The sequence below is a fragment of the Tupaia chinensis genome, unplaced genomic scaffold, assembly GCF_000334495.1.
Source record: "Tupaia chinensis unplaced genomic scaffold, TupChi_1.0 Scaffold139767_1, whole genome shotgun sequence".
Lineage (NCBI taxonomy): Eukaryota > Metazoa > Chordata > Mammalia > Scandentia > Tupaiidae > Tupaia > Tupaia belangeri.
The window spans coordinates 638,523-659,453 of record NW_006199647.1 but is presented as its reverse complement, the minus strand read 5'-3'; the positions used below and the strand labels follow the sequence as shown (position 1 = coordinate 659,453).

At 51.0% G+C, this 20,931-nt stretch overlaps 1 protein-coding gene across 1 annotated transcript in view; it reads left to right on the top strand.

The window, feature by feature from the left end:
- The first annotated feature begins 236 nt into the window (after positions 1-236).
- LOC114004730 (collagen alpha-1(XXV) chain-like) overlaps positions 237-20,931 on the top strand; it is a 41,785-nt gene continuing 21,090 nt past the window's right edge. The window contains exons 1-9 of the mRNA XM_027765824.1: positions 237-257; positions 840-884; positions 4,125-4,169; positions 6,022-6,102; positions 6,898-6,960; positions 7,402-7,452; positions 10,398-10,424; positions 13,754-13,834; positions 18,123-18,176. Coding sequence (XP_027621625.1) covers positions 6,910-6,960; positions 7,402-7,452; positions 10,398-10,424; positions 13,754-13,834; positions 18,123-18,176 — 264 coding nt within the window. The 5' untranslated portion in view covers positions 237-257; positions 840-884; positions 4,125-4,169; positions 6,022-6,102; positions 6,898-6,909. The remainder of the gene's footprint in view (positions 258-839; positions 885-4,124; positions 4,170-6,021; positions 6,103-6,897; positions 6,961-7,401; positions 7,453-10,397; positions 10,425-13,753; positions 13,835-18,122; positions 18,177-20,931) is intronic.

The following is a 20,931-nucleotide window of genomic DNA, read 5'->3' as shown; positions in this document are numbered from 1 at the left end:
GAAGAGCAGGCGAATTAAAATTTTGGTATTCCCTTTTCTTCATCTACGGATTTTTTTAAAACAAGATTCAAACACTTTTTTTTTACGTTAACGTTACTGCATTGTAAATAGAGTGGTATGTTCTCAGTATCTGTCGGCTCGTCCTGAGACATCAGAGAGCTGGTTATTTGAGAAATGCGTGCTGTCCCGTGTACTCAGAAGCCGTAACTGTCTTGTCCACGCTTTCCCCACAGCGGATCGCCACCCTCACTGTCACGGTAACTCCCGCTGCATGACTCCCGCGGCCTGTGACCGTGTTTCCGTTGATGCATGCCGGTCAAAACGGTACTAACATAGCAGCTGTTGTATCTGGAATTAGCTTTACGTGTTCTTATATTAACACCTTTGACGGTATTTGCCACAGTAGCATCACTTCGTCTGCTTAGTGAAAAGTCAAGAAAAAAAATATTGTTAATTTTCTGAAAAGTCTGCCCTTGCCGTAGAAATGCAGCTTTGTCCTTAGAGCATGAGCAGTGGGAGCTGGGCGGGGGCCAGGACTGTCACGCCCGGGTGGTGCTGGGAGCCCGACGCACCCTCCGAGGGCCAGGACAGCTCTTGTGCTGCCGTACAGGGTGGGCCCCAAAGCACCCGCACCAGCTTCCACCTGAAACGTGTCGGTAGCTGCCGCGTGAGTGGGGCGTTTCCACGACTGCGTGGCCGTGACCTGTCCCCCGCCGCGGGTCAGTAGGGGTATCTGACTGTGACAGATAGGGAGGTGTGTGCCATGGGCTTACTATTCAGAGCATGACTTTACTGTACATACCTGCTACTTTTTAAAACTGTGACTTTTCTTGATTTAGGGTCCCCCTGGGCCTCCTGGACCTCAAGGACTACAAGGGCCAAAGGTTATTCTTATTTACTTGTTTCCGTTTACCGCGTGCGGTCGGAGAAGCCCATTCCTAACGTGTCTTCGAACATCAGCCTGCTAAAGAGGCAGAGATGAGCTTCAGAGACTGAGGGGAGAGACCAGGACTAAGGGAGAAGGAGAGTTAGGAAGGGAGAAAGCAAATGAGAGGGAAGGGGGAGAACTACTTACGGAGCGGCACTTAGGAGACAAAACTGGGAAAAAATATTAAACAAACCCAAAACAGTTCCTCAGCACTTGAAAAGGAACGCTACATGCAGTATTACATTAAAAACACATACATTTACGTCGAGAAGGACTGGGGAGAGCGTGTTCAGACACTAAGATTCCTCCTCCCGATTACGTCAGTAAAAGAACAAGGGGCGCTTTGGTGTGGTGCACCCAGGACGATCTTAGGAGTCGTTTTCGGGGCGTCACTACCGTGCGCCTTCACCGTGTGTATCTAGACATTCTGCCATAAATCTCACCACTGAAGCATGCCCCCCAAAAACAGTAGGACGCTGGTTCCCCGTTACAGCCAGGACACGCCGACAGGGCCAGCTGACCCTTTCAAGCCGAACCTTCGCCAGACAGCCATGTTCAGCCCGCAAGCACATGGCCGGTGGACCTGGCTTTTTAGGCTGAGCGACACGTGCTGAGACGTGACTCTTACTACCGACTCCTGTCGGAGAGCCAAGTGGTTTCCCGATTCATCTTGCATCCACGTCCTCAGACAGCTTATTGGCTAATCCTGTCACGCACGCGCACACGCGTCCACACGCACACTCCATGCTCACGTGTCAGCTCTTGTACTCATCTCTCGACATGCTTCAAAACACAAAGCAGTACCTAGAAAATTTATTTCTCTGTTATATAAGAGAATATAAAGAAAAAATATTACCAAGGTCCTTGCCTACGTGAGCTATCTTTAAAACTAGACCGATATTTCACACAGACTTCACGCATAATTTTAATGCCAAGTTTTGAATTTTGAACTTTCATTTCTCAGTACGGTCTGGTCCTTCAGTCCCTCCAGGCGCGTGCAGCCGCTGCCCCGGTGAGCAAGCCGGCCCGGGCCCCTATCTCTGCTCAGAGCTTGGTGATGAGGGCAAGGCGGTCCAACCCTCGGGCTCGCTTTTCCTTTGATGGAACCAGCCAAGCTCTAAGTTTCTCACGTCCTCTCCTCACCTGACCAAGTCTCAAAATCTGTTCCCGAAGCTAAATACCCACCTCATTCCCGCAAACTGCAAAGCTTCCAGACGCTGCTCTCATCCACAGCCAAAGTCCTACTGAAGCCCAAAAGTGTCCGTGTCTGGACCCAGAGATGCAGAAGGACCCACCTAGACAAAAAGTGCGCACTGCTGAGCGCACTCCCTGGCTGCGTCGCCGCGGCCACCTCTAAGTCAGGTGTGCAGAGAGCGGTCCCTGGAGCCTGCTCGGGTAACGCCGCACACCTAGTCGGGTTCTAGCAAGGAGCTCACCGCCTAGAGACAGAGACAGGCTTTAAGACGTGTGCTGCAGACATCCATGGGATGGCTCCTCTAGGTCGGGTCGAGGGTGGCTTTGAACTGAACCCACGAGGCAGGGAGTGTTGGCAGGCGAGCATCTAGACGCAAGGTGGAGGGGGGACCTGGCCCTTCTCTCTGACCTCCCCCCTGGCCAGCCTCCCCACTAACAGCACCACCTTGCCCACCCCACTACGGTCTCTCCTTGAGGCTGGGGCGAGTGGGACAGGGAGTGGCCAGAGACAGCACAGCTCGGCCAAAGCCTGTTCCCACGGGGCCGTGGTCTGCCACGGAGAGAGCGGGTCTCACTCGGTGAGCACGCCTCCTGCCTCCACCCACGGCCACCGTTCAGTTTCTTACACAGCAGTAACTCTTACCAACCACGTGTGAGGAGTGAAGGGCAGATATGGAACGTGTGAAGTATGTTTTTCTTTTAAACATATGTGAGTCACATCTTAAAGGGAACAGCTTAGCAAAGCCGTCATTATCAGACCCCGCATGCTGATGAGAACTCAGACCTATGAGAAAGGGCTGGCCGGTGCGCCCACCCCCGCAGACTCGTCTGTGGCAAAACGAACTTCGCTGCCACCAGAAGGGCAGGAAATCGGAGATGAGAAAAGCCCACCTCCTTTCTTCCCTTTCTCTTTTTATTTTTGGCCCTGTTAGCTCAGTGGTTGGGAACCACAAGGTCACGTCTTAAACACTGGAAGCTCCAATACCACGCCGTGGCCCCGGCTCCTAAACTTGTACCTGGGAAGGCAGCGCTAGGCATGTGAGTGCTGTAGCTTGTAGTGTCCCTGAGCAGGCCCTTCCAGAAGAGGCGGCCGAGTCCAGCTCCTGGGGTGTCTGTGCAGGCGCCACTCCCTCTCCGAGAGCTGAGCACGGCCTCCATGGCATGGGAGCCAGGAGGTTTGCCATGGCGGCCCCACGGATGACTCGTGGGGTGACATAATGTCTTAGCTCTGGAGAAATGTACTTGCTCAGTACTTTTCCAAACTGAAAGCTAACTAATCATTTGTTGTTTGAATAAATCCACCGCATATTGTTTAAATTTGTTTTTAATGGAACATCTTCAGTTTAAAAAAAAAAAAACCCACAAACATAAATCTGTATATTTTGAGTTTGTTGAAAGTCCCAATAAATCATCATATGAATAGCAAATTTTGTTCATCCTTAGCATAGTATAGGAAATGGAATTGATCCCAAAGTAATTGTATGTGGATTAGGGTATTAGCCGGTTCCTTGTGTCCGGATTGTTCCTGCTGCTCACACTGAGCCAGTTAAGCACTGCTGTCAACTCAGGAGACTCGCTGTTTCATACTTCTTAGGTTAACTGTTAGGTTTACTCTTTCCTGAACTTGGAAAATTAAAGAAACAGGGCAGATTTCGTGTAGAGAAAAAATGAGCTGAGACATATGTCGTTGCTTTGTGACACGGCCAACCGCCAGAGTGTACGTTGTCTTTTGTGGTTTTTCTTTTACTACTTTCTTAACCTGCATTTAACATGGAGGAAAAATAAGAAAAATTCGACCTTAGCTATTGTACACATAAAAGCATCGTACTTCTCCAAGGACAATGGCTGTTTCACAGAGTTTCAGAGTATGTTCCAGCAGTCGTGTTGGGTTGCAGTCACTTGCTCCAAGTCAGATGGCACTGGTAGCCAGCCAGCGCACTGTGCTTAGTGTGGTCTGTTTCCATGGTAACGAGAGGCAAGTCCTGGCTTTTTATCTTCACAGGGAGACCACGGGCCTCCGGGGGTCCCAGGAGCTGATGGAGAGCAGGTAATCTGCAAAGACACACACCTGATGCTAAAGCTCTGTTCTTAATCCTCCCTATCAGTACCCCAGGGGCTCCTCCACAGATTTCTCGTAGCCTGGTAAGATCCTGACCCGTCAGTAAGAACAGCCTAATTTTTGTCAGTGAATGCAAACAGTTCGAGATTGTTATCAGTGACCACAGTTTCTACAAAATTAGACGTTACTTATTTGCATTATTTCGGCAATGCTTTCTTCTCCCAAATAAAGAGCATACCAAATTTCCTAGCGCCATAGAAAAGGGATGGACAAGCAGGACCCTCGCGCTTTGCAGAGTGCAGCTGTCCCTCCCAGAGTTCTCCTGAAACTAAGGTTGCCAAACTGTTCTATCAGGGTCTGGAGAAGCACGCAGCTTGGACAAAGCAGTCCCTGGGCTGGCTCCGGCCTGCCAGCCATGGTTTGGCAATCCCCTCCAAAAGAGTCTGACCCAGAGAATGGGGACAGCCGTGGGGCCTCAGGGTTACTTCCAGGATCTTTAAAACCTTCTGCATTTCTATTATTTCCAATAAACCGCTGAAATCAAGAAAATCCTAAGGAGTCAAGGCACTTTTGAGACAGTGAGCAGATGCTCCTTGGAGAAAATATTAGACAAGAAACTGGGCTTCGGAGCAGCGTTATTCTCAGTATCGGAGTGTATGCTGAGGTAACGTGATAGCACGTTAGGAAGATGGGATTGAAGACACTGTATTCTATAGGTGATTTGTCCTGCCAATCACAGATCAGGTTTGTGCTACAAAGCTGGGCGTTACCACCCTCACTGGGTCGTCATGGTAACTGACTTGCCAGGCATGAGAACATGCCACCGGCCAAGGCCGGTCCCTGTGGTCTACAGGCGTGCAAACTCTCCACCAGCTTTGGTCCAGCGGGCCTGTCATTAGATTCCTGGGCCCAGCCAGGTCTGGTAAGCCGGGAAGGCCATCAGCCCATGCAGGCACCTGGCCACTGCCCCCCTGGGGTTCTGGCCTTGGAGCTATAAAACAGGTCCCAGGAAAGGTCTGCTCTGTCCCTGCCTGTGGAAGAGATGGGCAGCTTTGTACACAGCCATTCCCGTCGTAACTCTGATCGCATCTGCTGGAGGACGAGGCACACGGACATGTCGCAGCGAGGCCCTCGGATGAAAGTCCTGGACAGCACAAATTAATTTCCATGCTAGTACTGCAGATTCCAGGGGTGTTTTTACCATTCAAAATGCACATTTATCTATTTCCTCACTGTAAAAGGGAAATAAAAATGGCATCCTGGCTCAGCTCCCAGAGATGTCCTGAGAAAAACCAAGAGCACTGGAAAAGTGCGAGTAATGGTCAGCGTGGGGCGAGCTTAACACCGGTCAGTTACTCAGTTACACCCGTGTAGGAGGAGACTCGGAAAGTGGACAGGAACTGGGACTTCTGCCTGGAGTTAAGGCGGTCGGGGGGTAGGTGGGGTGAATTGATTTCAACCTTTGTTCTTGTAACAAGGGGTCCTGGCTCAAAACATATCCTGTGCTGTCAGGAATTAAATCCATTAAATTAAAACCATTAAATTACAGGACTGGCGAGAGAGAATTAGGAAACCAGGAGAAACAATGTTAGACCTAAACTCATGGTTTCCATACTTAGAGGGACTAAGCGTCAGCACTTAACTGCTCCGTCTCGTGGGGAGACGGCCCTGATTCCGCGCGGAGGCTTGCTGCCACAGATAACTCCACCTGAACGTGAAAATCAGGGCCACCTCCACGTCGGGCCCACTCGGGACAGCGTGGATCTGAAATTGTTCCCGTGAGGGTGTGGCGGGAGGGATGGAGAGGCAGGAAGACTTACTGCATGCCTGTCATTCGCAGGGGCTCCAGGGCGCAAAGGGAGATCCAGGGGACCCAGGCACGCCAGGTGAAAAAGGAGGAATCGGACTCCCCGGGCTGCCGGTACGACTCCCTTTGGATGATTTGTTCTTAGTAGGATTAAATAAGCAGCAAAGAGTTGTTATTAACTACAGCCTCGTCTGGCGGCTACATCATACTTTTACTTAAAACTGTTGGAGGTGGTGTCGGCCTGTTACTCCAAAAAAGAACTGGAATATTGACGCCTGCAGCCAAATAATCATGAAGGAAACCTTCGCGTTTCCTCAGTCATTCTCACTAGAAGATAGCAGGTATCTCTGATTGGTCACTTTAATTTAGCACGCGTGGTGGTCTCTGATCATCATAAACTAAGCCGCAATGAGAAGTAAGCCAGGCAATGTGGGAGGATGTTTAAAACTTACCCTGGCGTGTGTTCTCTGTGTATGATGTGATAAGATGGCGTCTTTCTCCCCAAATTTCTACTGAGAATTAGCAAGCGGAGATGTGAACATTTTTTAAATAAATAAAACTAGGAGGTAGATAGATCAATGTTAATAAAGCCTGAGTTCAGAAATTTACCTCTGCTGTGTACGGTCAGCACCACGTGAAAGGCGACTTACCGTCCAGTTTGACACTGTGTTAGCCACCACGCTCTGGCTAGTTCTCAGTTACTGTGGGTTTATTTCACAGATCACCCACAATCACAGGGGGGCTAGGAAGCTTGCGGTTTAAGGCTGAAATGCAAGGAGATGGATCCTTGTGTAGAGCAGGTGCATCATACAGTAACACGTCAGGAATATGGGTTTGGGGAGATGCAGCCGTCTCTTACACTTCGGGGACGCCTTTCCTGGCTTAACTCTGCTGGACGGTTGTTTGCAGGGTGCCAACGGAATGAAAGGAGAAAAGGGAGACTCCGGACTGCCAGGCCCTCAGGGTCCTTCCGTAAGTTCCTGAAAACCTGGGCACGGGCCCAGTGCCTGCCTGATTCCACCTGTGCCAGGCAGTGCGCTGAGAAGAGGAAGGCCACAGACCTCCTGCTTTGTCAGACTGTAGAGGAGAGGTCTGTGGCCTTGTCCCTGAGATCCGAGCTGGGAGCAGGTTTGCAGAGGGGTGTCTTCCCCACAGCACGGTGGTGGCCTTTGTGAAGCCCCGTCTCTGCCCGGTGAAGTGCCAGGTGTAATAGTGGTTGTGGTGGTCTGCCCGGTGAAGTGCCAGGTGTAATAGTGGTTGTGGTGGTCTAGCATTTCTGGACAACCAGTTGCTTCCTTTCCTTTAAATGCATTTCATAGAACCTCGGTATCTTTCTGAAGCTTTCTTATCCTCACAAAGGAATTTTTTGTCTCAATGGAATAACCAAATGGATGTTTATTTTTGGTTGCACAGATCATCGGCCCACCAGGCCCCCCGGGTCCCCACGGCCCCCCAGGTCCCATGGTAAGTTTCCCGCTTTCCTCTGTGTGTGAGTGTGCCTGAGCCCCCTCAGACAGCCAGCTTGCATTCCAGACTGTTCTCTGCGGAATGGACAGAAAACACGAGGCTGAGCTGGCCCGCCCTGACCCCTGCAGCACTGCTGTCCACCCCTGCACACACGTTGGGCAGAGCAGTTGGGTCCAGGGGAGACAGAGCTGGGATCGCTTCTCCAGCCCCACGGTCCAAACCCTGCAGGGCATTTGCCCAGTCTGACTGCCCTCATCCCCCAGGGCAGGACCAGAGTGAAGCTCACAGCCCCTGGAGAATGGCCCTCGAAGCACGGAGCTTCGAGACCTGATGATGAAACGTTCAGTGAGAACGTTTATGAAACCGCGTGATGAAAACCGAAGCTTCCTTCCCCGGACGACATACACGGCCAGAGCTTCGCCTTGTCGGTTAGGAAAGTTCAGTCTCTCGGCGACCCTGCCTCACCGCCCACACGTCCCGCGGGAGGTGGGCAGTGCACAGGGAAGGCTGGCGCTGCAACAGCTCAGCGGACACTGTAGACGCGGCAGGATGGCCAGCAGGCAGGCTAGAGGTCGCAATCCTTGCTGGGGCCACTCCGTAAACCCAGGGCTTCAGTAACGTGGTTAGAGGAGTGGCAGGCACACGTCCCTCCTTCGGTGCCCTGAGGCAGGGCAGGCAGAATGACCGAGGCCATGAGGGCCGCCCCTGCACTTCCTACCAACGGCATTGCCATGTCTCAGAGCACTGTGAGTGACCCTGCTTCCCCAAAGCGACGGAGTCGGCCTGGCCTGGGCGCAGCTGGCGGTGTGCCAGGCTGAGGAATGGGGAGCCGCATGCCAATCACGGTTTGCATCCTGGCCTGGCTGGCCCGAGAACATGCCGGCATGGTGGAAGTGCCCAGGCCCCGGCAGGCTGGAGGCCCGCGGAGCCCTGTGGAGGGGCCTCCCTCTCTCTCCTCCCCTTGGTCTTTCTGTCATGCCCATGCATGAGATCTATCATGCATAGCAGTTCGAAAACTTAGAACTAAGCAAGGGCTGGCCTCATGGCCTGATGGCTAAGGGAGCAGATCCCACATGGCCGACTGAGGTCGAATCCTGGCCCCAGTGGCTTGGAAAACATGCTGGGTCCATGCCCATGCATGCCCAAAAGCCCGCAGGAGGGACGGAGGGGGAGGGATTACAACGTTCTGGAGTGCTTTCTCGGGCCCCCAGCCATTCCTCCCTCCTTCGGTGCCCTGAGGCAGGGCAGGCAGAATGACCGAGGCCATGAGGGCCGCCCCTGCACTTCCTACCAACGGCATTGCCATGTCTCAGAGCACTGTGAGTGACCCTGCTTCCCCAAAGCGACGGAGTCGGCCTGGCCTGGGCGCAGCTGGCGGTGTGCCAGGCTGAGGAATGGGGAGCCGCATGCCAATCACGGTTTGCATCCTGGCCTGGCTGGCCCGAGAACATGCCGGCATGGTGGAAGTGCCCAGGCCCCGGCAGGCTGGAGGCCCGCGGAGCCCTGTGGAGGGGCCTCCCTCTCTCTCCTCCCCTTGGTCTTTCTGTCATGCCCATGCATGAGATCTATCATGCATAGCAGTTCGAAAACTTAGAACTAAGCAAGGGCTGGCCTCATGGCCTGATGGCTAAGGGAGCAGATCCCACATGGCCGACTGAGGTCGAATCCTGGCCCCAGTGGCTTGGAAAACATGCTGGGTCCATGCCCATGCATGCCCAAAAGCCCGCAGGAGGGACGGAGGGGGAGGGATTACAACGTTCTGGAGTGCTTTCTCACTCTGTCTCCCTCTGGCTCTGTCTTCCCTGGTGAACGTGCATGCCCTCTGGCAATTAAAAAAAGAAAAGAAACAAATGGCATACTTTGGGCTTTTAAAGTACTTGCTTTACTGTAAGCTAGATTTCATTAGAAAATGCTATATTCTGTCCACGTAGTAAAATTGTGGAAGTGAATTCTAAGTCATTATTAAAGGAGATAAACACACCTGACGAAGTTACAGCCATTTCCTGGAAATGCTCACATGCAGCTCATCTGCAGGGAGCGCGGGTTCCAGCGCGGACGGAGTATCTAGGTGCTGCTTGGTACGAGCTTTTCTGCTGTCCTGTTTCACCGCTGGCTCTTTACGTATTCTTCTCTCCAGATAGTCGATTGAAATCACTTGACAAGTTTAAAGTAATCTACAGCTAGTGTGTTAACCTCAGTTAATCAGGCTGTCTCCTTAGTCTCTGCATTTAGAGTCTCCACAAAATACACAGGTGTTCAATTCTGACCATGCGTGCCTCCTGCCTTCCTCCCATTGGTAAATCATGACTGTAAGAATCTTGAAGAACTTTCTTTGACAAGATGAGTGCAGTCTAAATAGAAAGGCTGAGCCTTCTTGTAGGGGAACCCTTTCCTTCATCTGCAGATAAAAGTCAGGTCGATACAGGGTCCCAACCTTGGCTGTCACCTCACGTTCGGTGTCCTTTAACTCCTTCCACCTTGGTCTAGAGGAATTCATTGTAGAGATCCCCTCTTCACTGGTACAAAGTCCAGGGCTTTTCTCTGGCAAATGTCTGTAAGTCTGACTTGTGTTCTGTTTCAACTTGGGAAGCAGCTCCCACCATCTACCCAGATTTTAAAAGGACAGAGGGGAGACTTGAGAAATAGGAGCAATATGAGTTTTTAATATTTATTTTTTCTTTTACATAACCCTGTCAGGTTTCTCCATCCCTCTCACAGGCACTTAGCAAACAGAGTTGCTATTCATGCACTTCCTTTACAAAGCAGTTCAAGAGCTGGACGGAACTTTGGTAGGTGGAAAACACACCCACCGTCCTGCCTCCAGCTCCGTCTCAGACAAGAGGGTTCTTGTTTTACACCTTTTCTATTATTTGATTTAAGTTTTCACTTCTGCTAAAAAGGAGTGAATCAACTTTTAATTAAATGGCGTTTTCTGTTTCCAGGGACCCCACGGACTTCCTGGCCCAAAGGTAATCCAACAAATCCTTTGATAGTTTGATTTGTTTCCTCGATGGCCGCGGAGCATGGCGGAAGCATGTCTGTCCTGTCTTACTTATTTGTCGAATAATGTCCATAATCTTTAAGCCTTTAAGCATGCAGATGTTTAAATCTTGCAGCACAAAATGCCCTACAACACATCTAAGTTGTATCGCCTGCAGATAAGTTATCCCTCACGCGGCCTTTCTCTTTGCCACCTACGCAAGCGTCTGAAGCTACTAGCCCTGATGTGCTCAGACCGACCGCCGAGGAGTGAGGCAGGGTTTACAGACCAGCCCGCTGCTCTGCCTCTGGAGCGTCTGGCTGTCCGTCTGAACAGCACTGACGTCTGCTTGCCGCGCAGCTGTACTGCACCTAGACGCGCTGGCCGCGTGCACCTCATCTGGCCTAGAACGGGCGGGGCGTCAGCGCCCTGGATGGAGAGAGGCCGTGTCACTCACAAGTGTCTCCCACGCTGCGGGTTCAGGAGAGTCGCTCCTCACGTTGAAACTGCCGCAGCTGCCGTGCAGGTCTGCACCTGTTCTTGGCATTTCCGTAAACCCAGAGGGCATCTAGAGGGTAAACCGAGCCCTGAGTGAAGGCTTCTCCTCCAGAGAGCGTTTACGGCGAGGCCTCGTGCTCTCCTCTCAGGTGGCGTAGCAGGCCTCTCCCTCCTGCCTTTACGCACAGTGTCGTGGTGACGGCTAAGGAGATATGGCTGTCACAGACTTAGCGAACCTCTGCCAGCGTGGCTGACAGCTGCCCAGCTGAAGTCCGACGTTCTCCCAGGGTTCCGGTGCTTTGCTCTGGAGAGGTGCGTCCTGCAGCTCACCCTCGGACTGCTAGCCAGGAGGTGCGGGACTCCCGAGAGCTCGGCAGTGAGTCGGAGCACCCAGAAGGCGGCAGAGAGACGCGTCAGTGCATGTTGGCCCTGGAGCCAGAAAGCCCCCAGCAGCCCGGCCTCTCCACCAGGAGGCTGGCCCTGCTGACCCGCAGCTCTCGGATGGCAGCTGGGTCAGTCTAACCAGGGAACTTGAACTTCCCGTTCCTGGCCAGGCAGGTGACACCCAGCACGGGTATTCACGCCTCTTTATTCGAATCCCTACCTTGCGATGAGGCCAGTGACAGTGTCCTCTCCGAAGCACGGGTTAGAGCTGAGGACGAGACATGGTCTTCTGGGGTCAGAGGAGTGCCCCGTCCACCAGCGCTGCGACCTGGTCATCGTTTAACCTCTCTGGGTTTCTTTTCACACTCTGGACTAAGCCAGTGCTTCCAACTTTTGGCTTCCCCTTGGATATTAAAGTCACCAAAGACCAGCCTGGCCACAGTGACTACGGTGACACCACCATGAACTCCACGAACGGTTCAGATTGGCCATCGCCATCGGGCGAGGAGGAAGAGGCCCGAGGCCCTTCTGCTGCCCAGGGTGCAGCCTCCTCTTTTGCCCACGCAGCTTCAGCCGTCGCCAGGTCTCGGTTTCAGGAAGTTACAAAGTTGAACCGCCTTCATCGATTACCTCTTTGACTTATAAATAATACAGTCCAGGCCCAGGAGGATCTTCTCTGCCCCCATTGTACAACAGTTAATGACAGACCTGGGACTAGAATGTAGGTCCAGACTTAACATTCGGGCTTTATGCCACTGGCTTTGGACTGTTTTAAACTGACCTTTTCCATTAATGCTCACTCTTACCAATGCATGATTCCCCACCAAGAAATTCATAGCCTTGTAGTTAAGGTGCTGGACTCCCATGTGGCCGACCATGGTTCGAGTCCCACACCTGGCAGCTTAAAATTTATTCTGGGTGCATGTGCATGTGTGCCCAAAATCCAAGGAGAATAGAGGAGAAGGGACCATGGCATGGCTGTCACCCTAGGGGGTGATTTCTCACTTTGCCTCTTTCTGTCTCTCTCCAATGACCACATGCACCCTATGGCAAAAACCTAAAAAAAAAGAAAAAAGAAAAACCTTCCCTGGCTCAGGCGTGATAGCAGGTGCTCGCTGACGCTGCTGCTTGGCAGGCTGAGGCTCTGGGAGGCCCAGGTTCCATGCCAGGCCCACCCTAAACAGCTGAAAAGCTAGACATGCCTGGGGTGCCAGCTACTCGGGAGGCCGAGGCAGGGGTCATGAGTGTGCAGCCAGCATGGGCAGCAAAGTCTGTGAGGGCGGTGAGCGGCCGTGCGCCTGTGGTCCCAGCTTCACGGGACAGGCAGGAGATCGCAGCACCGCAGACGGCGGGCGGGCGGGCAGCAAAAGCCCTTCTGTCGTGCAGACGTAACCTCCTCTACCTCTGTCCGGCAAGACTGTACAGCAAGACTGCCGTGCGGACGTAACCTCCTCTACCTCTGTCCGGCAAGACTGTCGTGCGGACGTAACCTCCCCTACCTCTGTCCGGCAAGACTGCCATGCGGATGTAACCTCCCTCCCATCTCTGTCCCGCCAGACTCTGTGGGGCATTTGAGTCTGAAGATATCTCCTCACAAGTGTTTGAAGACTGCCTCGGCCACGTAACGTCTACCTAAAAGCTGGAAAGTGCACAGACCAGAGCTTTGTCTAACGTGCTGTTACGGACGGGAAAGAGGTCTATCATAGTCTCACAGTTTTAAAAACAGAGTCAAGAGATTTATCCCTTCCCATGGCTTTCGTGATGTCACCCTGAGTGACATTAATGACGAACAGCCATGGCGATGGTGCGGTCGCCACGGCGGCTCCTACGTCCTCTGTTCTAACCCTGGGCAGATGGACGGTTGGTAGAACTACACGTAAGTCCTTTGACTTTCATACTCCCTTCTGGGATGGGCGATTTGCTGTCGATCCATTGATTAATCCACAGAGGGCCCGACTTGGCGGTGTCCTGAATGAGGACTAGCTAAATGACTGCACTTCAAACATCAGCTGCTACCCTGCGGCTCACTCCCCGAAGCAAAATGCTTAAAGGCTTAAATGTCTGTCTGTCTCACTGCCCAGCATATTCCAGTTTTCCGTCTGCAGAGTGGGCTTCTGACTCCCCCACTTAGCTGTCTGGGACGGGTGGGTTCGAGCAATGCAGTGTAGCCCCAGTTTTCTTGAACCAGAGCTCAAACATTCAGGAGTTCAGTCACACATACTCTTAGGAGCTTTGCTCCCTAGGATATTATTTGACAATTTCAGCTTATTAATTTTCTTGATTTAAAAAAATAAAAAAAAAAAAATAATAAGGCCAAGCCAGCCTGACGCTGCTGTTCGCTAAAACTGGGATCTGCACCCGCTTCGGAGACTGGCTCTTCTCTCCATTTAAACACCCATAACAGCGACCAAAATTGGCATTTGCTTTTGCATTTAGGGTGAACCAGGGTTAAATGGTGTTAAAGGATTGAAGGGTGAACCGGGTCAAAAGGGTGACAGAGGACCCCTTGGTCTTCCAGTAAGTAAAGAAAACTTTCCATTTCAGTGCAAATCTCGAACTTCTCTTTCTACCCCATGTAACAACTCTGGTTTACTCGGAGGCTCTCTCCCTGCTGAGATCTCTGTGATCAGAAAGCGTACTATGTGGGAGCCGAGCTCAGCCCTCTTTGTTGGCCCCGATGCCTGTTCTCGCGTCCGAGGAGGGCCCCGTGACAATGCTGTCCATCCCTGCCGTGTCCCTTACACCCCGCCCTTCCTCTTTCAGAGTGCACTCTTCTCCCAGCATCCTCTTCTCTGCAAAGTGTAGTGGTTATTATCTCATCATTTCTCCCGAATGCTTCCATTATTTAGTGCAGCTTAAAATTCTCTCTGTGTCGCTTTTTCCCGTCGGGTACCATAGACGGTAGCCTCCGTAGGTGACGATCAGCCGTGGGCAATGGTGCGGTTGCCACGGCGGCTCCTCCACCAGTCTGTCCTCTCGGTGGTCTGTGTTCTGCGTTGTTTGTTTCAGAAGTCCCCTGGTACGACGTTCACGTGGCCACACTGAGAAGTCTACAAGAAGCATTTTGCAGTTGTTTAGAGATTTTTATTTTTAATAAAAAAAGGATCTTCCCTTTTCATGCTCTGTATGCCAGCTTTCTTTTGCAACAATTAAATTGTTTTTAGTTATTGAATATGAGGCTTTAATTTTAAGCTCATTGTATGCTATCTGTTCGGTGAATGCAGATAACAGTCAATAGACTGCATTAGCAATGTAAGCTATGAAGGCAGTCACAGGAAACCGTGTGTAAGCGCCTGAGAGCTGTGGGGACGACAGCAAGCATGGCCATTGATTTTGTTCTCCCTGTAGCTACTGGACTCTAAGCACAAAGTTACTCCATGTGACGGCCAGTGCCTTGCGCAGGTCGGACACACAGTTTACCGAATGAACGGCTTTAGCCTGTGTCGGCACATGCTAGGTTAGGCCATGCCACTTAGACCAGGGCATGCAGTCCTGTGCCCTCTGTAACTGCGAGTCGCGGGCCCAGCATTCCAGGTGGATGGAATGACATTTTTATCGTGCCCCCCCCCATTTCAAATGTTACAGTAAGGGTGACAGATATTCACAGGCAAAAGAACACTCAGTTCCTCCATTTTATATTTAACTTCCAAGCAGATTTCTTTGCAGTTTGTCCTAATTCCAAATGTAGGACTACTGATAATTTTATACAGCAGTTAACTAAAAGCTCTACCTGTGCTTATGTTAAACAAACAACAATACACAATGTTTAGTGTCGTCATTACAAACTCATCTTGCACTAATTGTACGGCTCCTAATACGATTATACAGAGGAATTTAAAATAAAAAAAAACTAAAGCCATCCAAAATGTATGGAATAGCATCACTGTCAGCATTTGCAGCTGGAATAGATTTTTCTTCCATTTTGCATTATTAACTGCATCTGAAGCATAAAATTGGAAAATAGTTCCACAGCCTTGCCAAGAAAATTGGCATGACCAGTCGTTGTCTTTCTTAAACACTCCTTGACCTAGTCATTCTTTGTAAAAGGCCGTAAATAAATATTTGGGCTTTGAGATACAAAAGCCGTATAAAGACATAATTGTGCTTAGTCTTGACAAAAAGCACTGGGAACGCCACTTGTGAGTCATTCCTGGTTTGTGTGGAGCCTAGTGAACAAGATAAGGAAAAGCGCACTTAGAGGACATTTGATTTTGAAGGCCTCTCCCATTCAGGCCATGATGCAGCGTTACTTTAAACCAACGGAGAAACAGCCTAGTCACAGAGCTTTGCTTGTCCGCACACAATCTTTTCTGGCTGTTTCCTGTCCCTCGAAGTCCCTCTAGTGGTGACCGTGGAGAGCAGCCCGAACAGTCTGGAAACAGCACGTGGCGATGCAGACTCCTCGGAGTCAGGCTGGCCTGTTAAAACCCCGCGTTTGAGATTCAGAACTACATTTTTAACAAGCATACATAGAGCTCTTGTTCCTTCTCTGAAATGCTGACCTGGAGTGATTATCACAATGAGCCCGTTCTTAGGAAGTGGCCACGATGCTTTCTTCAGAACCTTAGTTATTTTGCGAGTGAAGGGACTGTCTTTAGAAAACGGCCTTCACAGGGGATTGCACACAGTAACAGTTTTGCAGCTCACTTGATAAACCTCATTAACTTGACTTTTGAATAAGAATTCATCGAATAGAAATGCCATTAAAATGCCATCACCTGTGGGATGTTTAGTGTCACGTGGTTTGTTTTTCGTTTTCTGTTTTTTAACTAACAATTCGTAGTGATGTGATAGTCACCCCAGCCCCGTGACTGCATATTCTGTTGTTTGAAGTGCTGCATTTGTTCATCGGTGCCACATACTAATCTCTGTTCTTGTCGTTCGTGTCACACCCACCAACCCGCTACCAACCACACCACAGGGAGCATCTGGCTTAGACGGAAAGCCAGGATCCCGGGTGAGTCTGTCCTTGTCTTCCTCCGACCCACTCTGAGGCTGCGCGTGGTGTGCACATTCTCAGCCGTGTGGTGGGTACTTCGCCCTGGGGGAGAGGGGACAGTGGGCAAAGATGGAGGCAGAAAGGGGACAGGTGGACGGGACAAGTGCAGCTCTCAACAGCCAAGCACCCAGAACATTCTCTGAAGCCACGTTAAGTCTGGGTAATTGGATGGTGGGGAGTGACTGGCCAGAGACCAGTCCAGTTGGCCTGACATCTTAGAAGCCCAGACAGCTTTTCCATAACCAATAGGCATGCCCCTGTCAGTCCATGAGAGACCTCTGAAGAAAACAAAGGACTGTGATGTCACTATAACTCGTTCCCCTCTGCTGTGTGTCCATCTGAGAGACTTCCTCCTGAGACCGACTTCCAGCGATCTGCTCATAGAAATGGCTTCTCTGTCTTCTGTCTTTTTGTCTTTTTTCTTTGGTTCTTAACTGCTCCATCTCTTAAATTTCAGCTGCAGATACTCGGTACCTAGAAATCTACTGAAGAGAAACTTAAAGTTCAGGCTGTTAGGAAAAGATCCGTTCAGATGATGACAATTCACCAACATGAGAATGAGTCTGAAACTCTGAGTTCTTTCATAGCACAAGGCTCTAACAAAGTAAACCAGGATAGCAGAACAGGAGCGGCAGAGCTGCAGGGAAATCACGCTCGACTAGTTCCCACATTCACAATACCGTAATAAATTCCTTGGAAGTCCAGGCATAGTCTTCTGGGAAATGAGTGGGTGTGCATGACATCCTGGCCATGTTCTGAAGACCCTAAAAGACATTCTAAGCTTTTCGACTCTAAAAACCTGCTTCAGGCTCCTTTGTTGTCATGCACCTCAGTGCTCCAGGATTTACTCAGATATTACCCACCTGAAGTCAGAGTCGGCCGTGCACTGACACGACCGGCCCCCCGGTCTGCCGGAGACAGCCTGGTACTGGATCATGGCTGCAGACCCGCGGAGCAGTCCCAGCCGTGGAACCCCCCCCGCCCCCCGCCGCTGCAGCAGAACTGCAGCACGTCGGGATCGAACAGCTAAACATTGCTCTCGCATATCTTTTTTGTTTTGTTTTGTTTTTTGTTTTTTGGGGTTTTTCGGAGAGGTTTTTGCTATAGGGCACGTGCGCTTGCCAGACAGACAGAGAGAGACATAGAGACAGAAAGCAAGAAATCACCCCCCTGGGGGGATGGCCACGCTGCAATCCCTTCTCCTCCAGTCTCCTCTCAGGATCTTGGGCACGCATGCACACGCGCCCGGCGTGAGTTTTAAGCCACCGCGTCCAGGACGCGAACCGCGGTCGACTACGTGGGAGTCCAGCGACATAGCCGTTACGCTAACTGCTGGTTCCCTCTCTCACATATCTTTTTTCCCACTGGCATAACTATCCCAGCCACTTCCATAGCTGCAAACAAGGCTTCAGAGTGCTCCTGGCAAGGGCAGCCTTGGGTGTGAAGAGAGGACCTAGGAAGAGAGGACAAGAAGGACAATTAATTACACATTTCTTGTTACGATTCTGGGGGCCAGCAAAGACGTCCCGTTCAGGCAGGGAGGAAACACACAAGAAAATGTGGCGGTGGCTTTGTGTGTGTGCCCAGCACTGATGTGCAGTTACGTAACCCACCCTTCTTGCATGAGCGTCTTGAAAACCACTGGCCTGAAAGAGTCACGTATAGAGCGCTTGGAAAGGGATGAATTGTCTTCCTGACATTCGAAGGCAGGCAGTACAAGGAGAAGGCCAGGATGGGTTGTAACTGCTTTCCTTGCAGCCCATGTGATCTGTCTCATCTTATCCTATTTTTGTCTTTTATTTTTAGGGTACAGATGGTCCCATGGGACCCCATGGCCCCGCAGGTCCCAAAGGAGAAAGAGTAAGTTGCCCCGGGTGGTTATGCATGTGCTGAAGAAAAGACAAAGCGTGGCTTTTCTTATGAGTTGACCTCAGGCTGCTCGTTTTACAGAAAAATAAAGGGTTATCTAACAGCCAATGAAAATAGAAAGCATCCTAAGTTCCATTCAGAGTCCTGGTGCTGAGGACGAAGGCCACAGGGTCTGAAGCAGGTGCTGGCAGCCGCGTAGGGACAGTGCACACCTTGGCACGGCTGAATCAGCTCGCTCAGCTTACTCCTCCTTAGGCCAGAAGGAAGATGTTTTCATTTGGCCTTCATCCAGAACGTTGAAGTCCACAGAGCCAAAATTCCCAGGACTGCATATTCTGGTTGATAGTCTTTTATATAAAGCTACTGAATTTATCCAGAGTAAGTCATAACTTTTGTCCAAAGGAAATTACAAAACCTAAGTATCCCTCCTTACAGTTACACGTGCTTCTTTTTTTAAGCTAAAGAATAGCCTGTTTTTCTTTAACCATAAGGAAATCATTTCAGTGCATTATAAAACAAAAAGCTATCACTACCCTCGCTATTGCTAGGCCATGTTTCCACAGCCTTGGCCGGGGGGGCGGGGGACATTAGGAATGGAAGATAAATATGTGACACCAAAAATGTACCCCAGCCCCAGCAACTAGTCATCTGTCTGGAACTCTCTTTCTTTTTTTCTCTACTTTTTTCTTTTCCTCACTTTGGAAGACTCCTAAGTTGTGAGTGTGTGTGTGTGTGTGTGTGTGTGTGTGTGTGTGTGTGTGTGTGTGTGTGTGTGTGTGTGTGTGTGTGTGTGTGTGTGTGTGTGTGTGTGTGTGTGTGTGTGTGTGTGTGTGTGTGTGTGTGCGTGTGTGTGTGTGTCTGAGTACGACTGTGTCAGTGACTTCACCACCTCCGGTACAGGGCATGAAGAAAACATCTTGAGAGTAGAGACCTCGGAATGCTGGCGTGATTTCTGTGCAAGTTTGTGATCTTTCAAAAATTATCAGTTGGCCCATTTTCATTCATTTGGAACAACTTGCTTTTAAAAGGTGGGACGGTGTTGGTCTCTTTGACCTGCCTTCCAGTCCTATAACTCTGCGTTCTACAAAGGGCATTCACTCACTCAGTAAATACCCTCAAAGGGTAGTGGGTTCAAAGCATGGTGTTGCTTCAAGTGCAAAAAGGAAACCCTCTTGCCCCACTTACATAAAGCCTGTTTTGCTAGTTTGCTCCCATACATTAAATATTGCCGTTACAATAGATTCATCATCCTATAGTCTTTTGTCAATACTTATTGATACTTATAAATATCTACTCGATAATGCAGAGGAAGCAGCTATTTTCTCTGACCTAGAAGAGTTTACTATCTAATGCCAGGGGGGTGGGAGGGTGGAGGGGAGAGAGGGCTACAGAACATAACCAGACAGCAAGGCCACCGTCCACAGAGGACAGGCTACACACAGCGATGGCACTGGCTCGGTCCACAACGCTTCTAAGAGATGAGTCCTAAAGGGGCGTACGACCTGAATCTGCAGTTGTCTTCCTTCTAAGATTAAGCCAGCGCCTTCTAAAGACCGTCTTACTCAGAAATATGTCAGCGCCAAGAGCCTCCAGGCGGCTGGCTCAGATCCGCTTTCCAGCATTGCACAAGAAAGCCAGCCCAGTGCTAAAAAAGGAGCAGAAGCCTTGGGTATTCTTGGCAGGATGCCCCACAGCTCAAGGGCTTACCGTTCGGTGAATCAGCTGCTACTTCCGATGGCTGCCGGTGTCACAGGGGTATCAGGTCTCAGGGCTGGGCAGAGCCAACCAGAAGAGCAAGTGGAACCGCGGAGAATCTGGAAGGCCTCGGCAGGTGGCGTGAAGTGCACACTTGTCCTCACTCCACCAGGTGACTCGGAACCGGCTCATGTGCCCGCATCCTCCACGTGCCTCGCCTAGAGTGCTGGCCTGCAGTGAGGTTCTCCAAGTCAGTGGCCCAAAGTGCCATCTGGACTCTCTTGAAACAAGTTTCAGACTAACGAGTTGGGGCTTGGCCAGGGGAAGCATTCTAGAATCATCCTTCAAGACATACGTGCAAATTAACGAGCCTGCGTGGAATCAGCCCCCGAGAAAGCGAGTGTGACAGTGGAGGTACTTGAAGCCGCCCGCCGTCTGCCTGCCCGCGACCAGCTCGCAAAGCTCCCTACCCCGGCCGTCCGTCTGGGTAGCCTGTAACTTCCAAACTCAGCAGCTTGTGCTTGGGAGGTGCAAGACTTCCTCAGCATCGTTCAGAAAGAGCGGTGGCCGCCGCGTCCCTGTCACCATCATTACTGGTATTCAAGCTGGACCACTGGGTTCTGGCTCTCAGCGGTGGATCCCAACCCACAGTGGCCCACGCAGTACAGAACCGTGTTGTTTCATGAGACGGAACACCCCCAGGCCCCGGGCTGTGCGTCGGTGCCCGTCCCCTGAGCTGCCCACCTCCGCCCACAGGCTCCCCTCTGATGCGTGTGCAGGGAGCAGAGAGGGCCCCCTCAGAGTCTCCCTTAGCAGGGAGGAAGCTTTCCCTGGAGATCCCAGCTGATGCCTGGCGTGGCATGGGCCAGAACGGGTCCCCTGTCCATCTCTGAAGCTGTCACTGGCAAGAGAGATGGGATTATTGTCATTTGGGCTGGGCCCTTCTGGAAGGAGTTCCATAGACTCATGTTTTATTGGGATGGTTTCATGCAAATAAGCCAAAGTATACTTTTAAGACAAAGCCACGTTCTCAATCAGAGGAGGGGGAAGA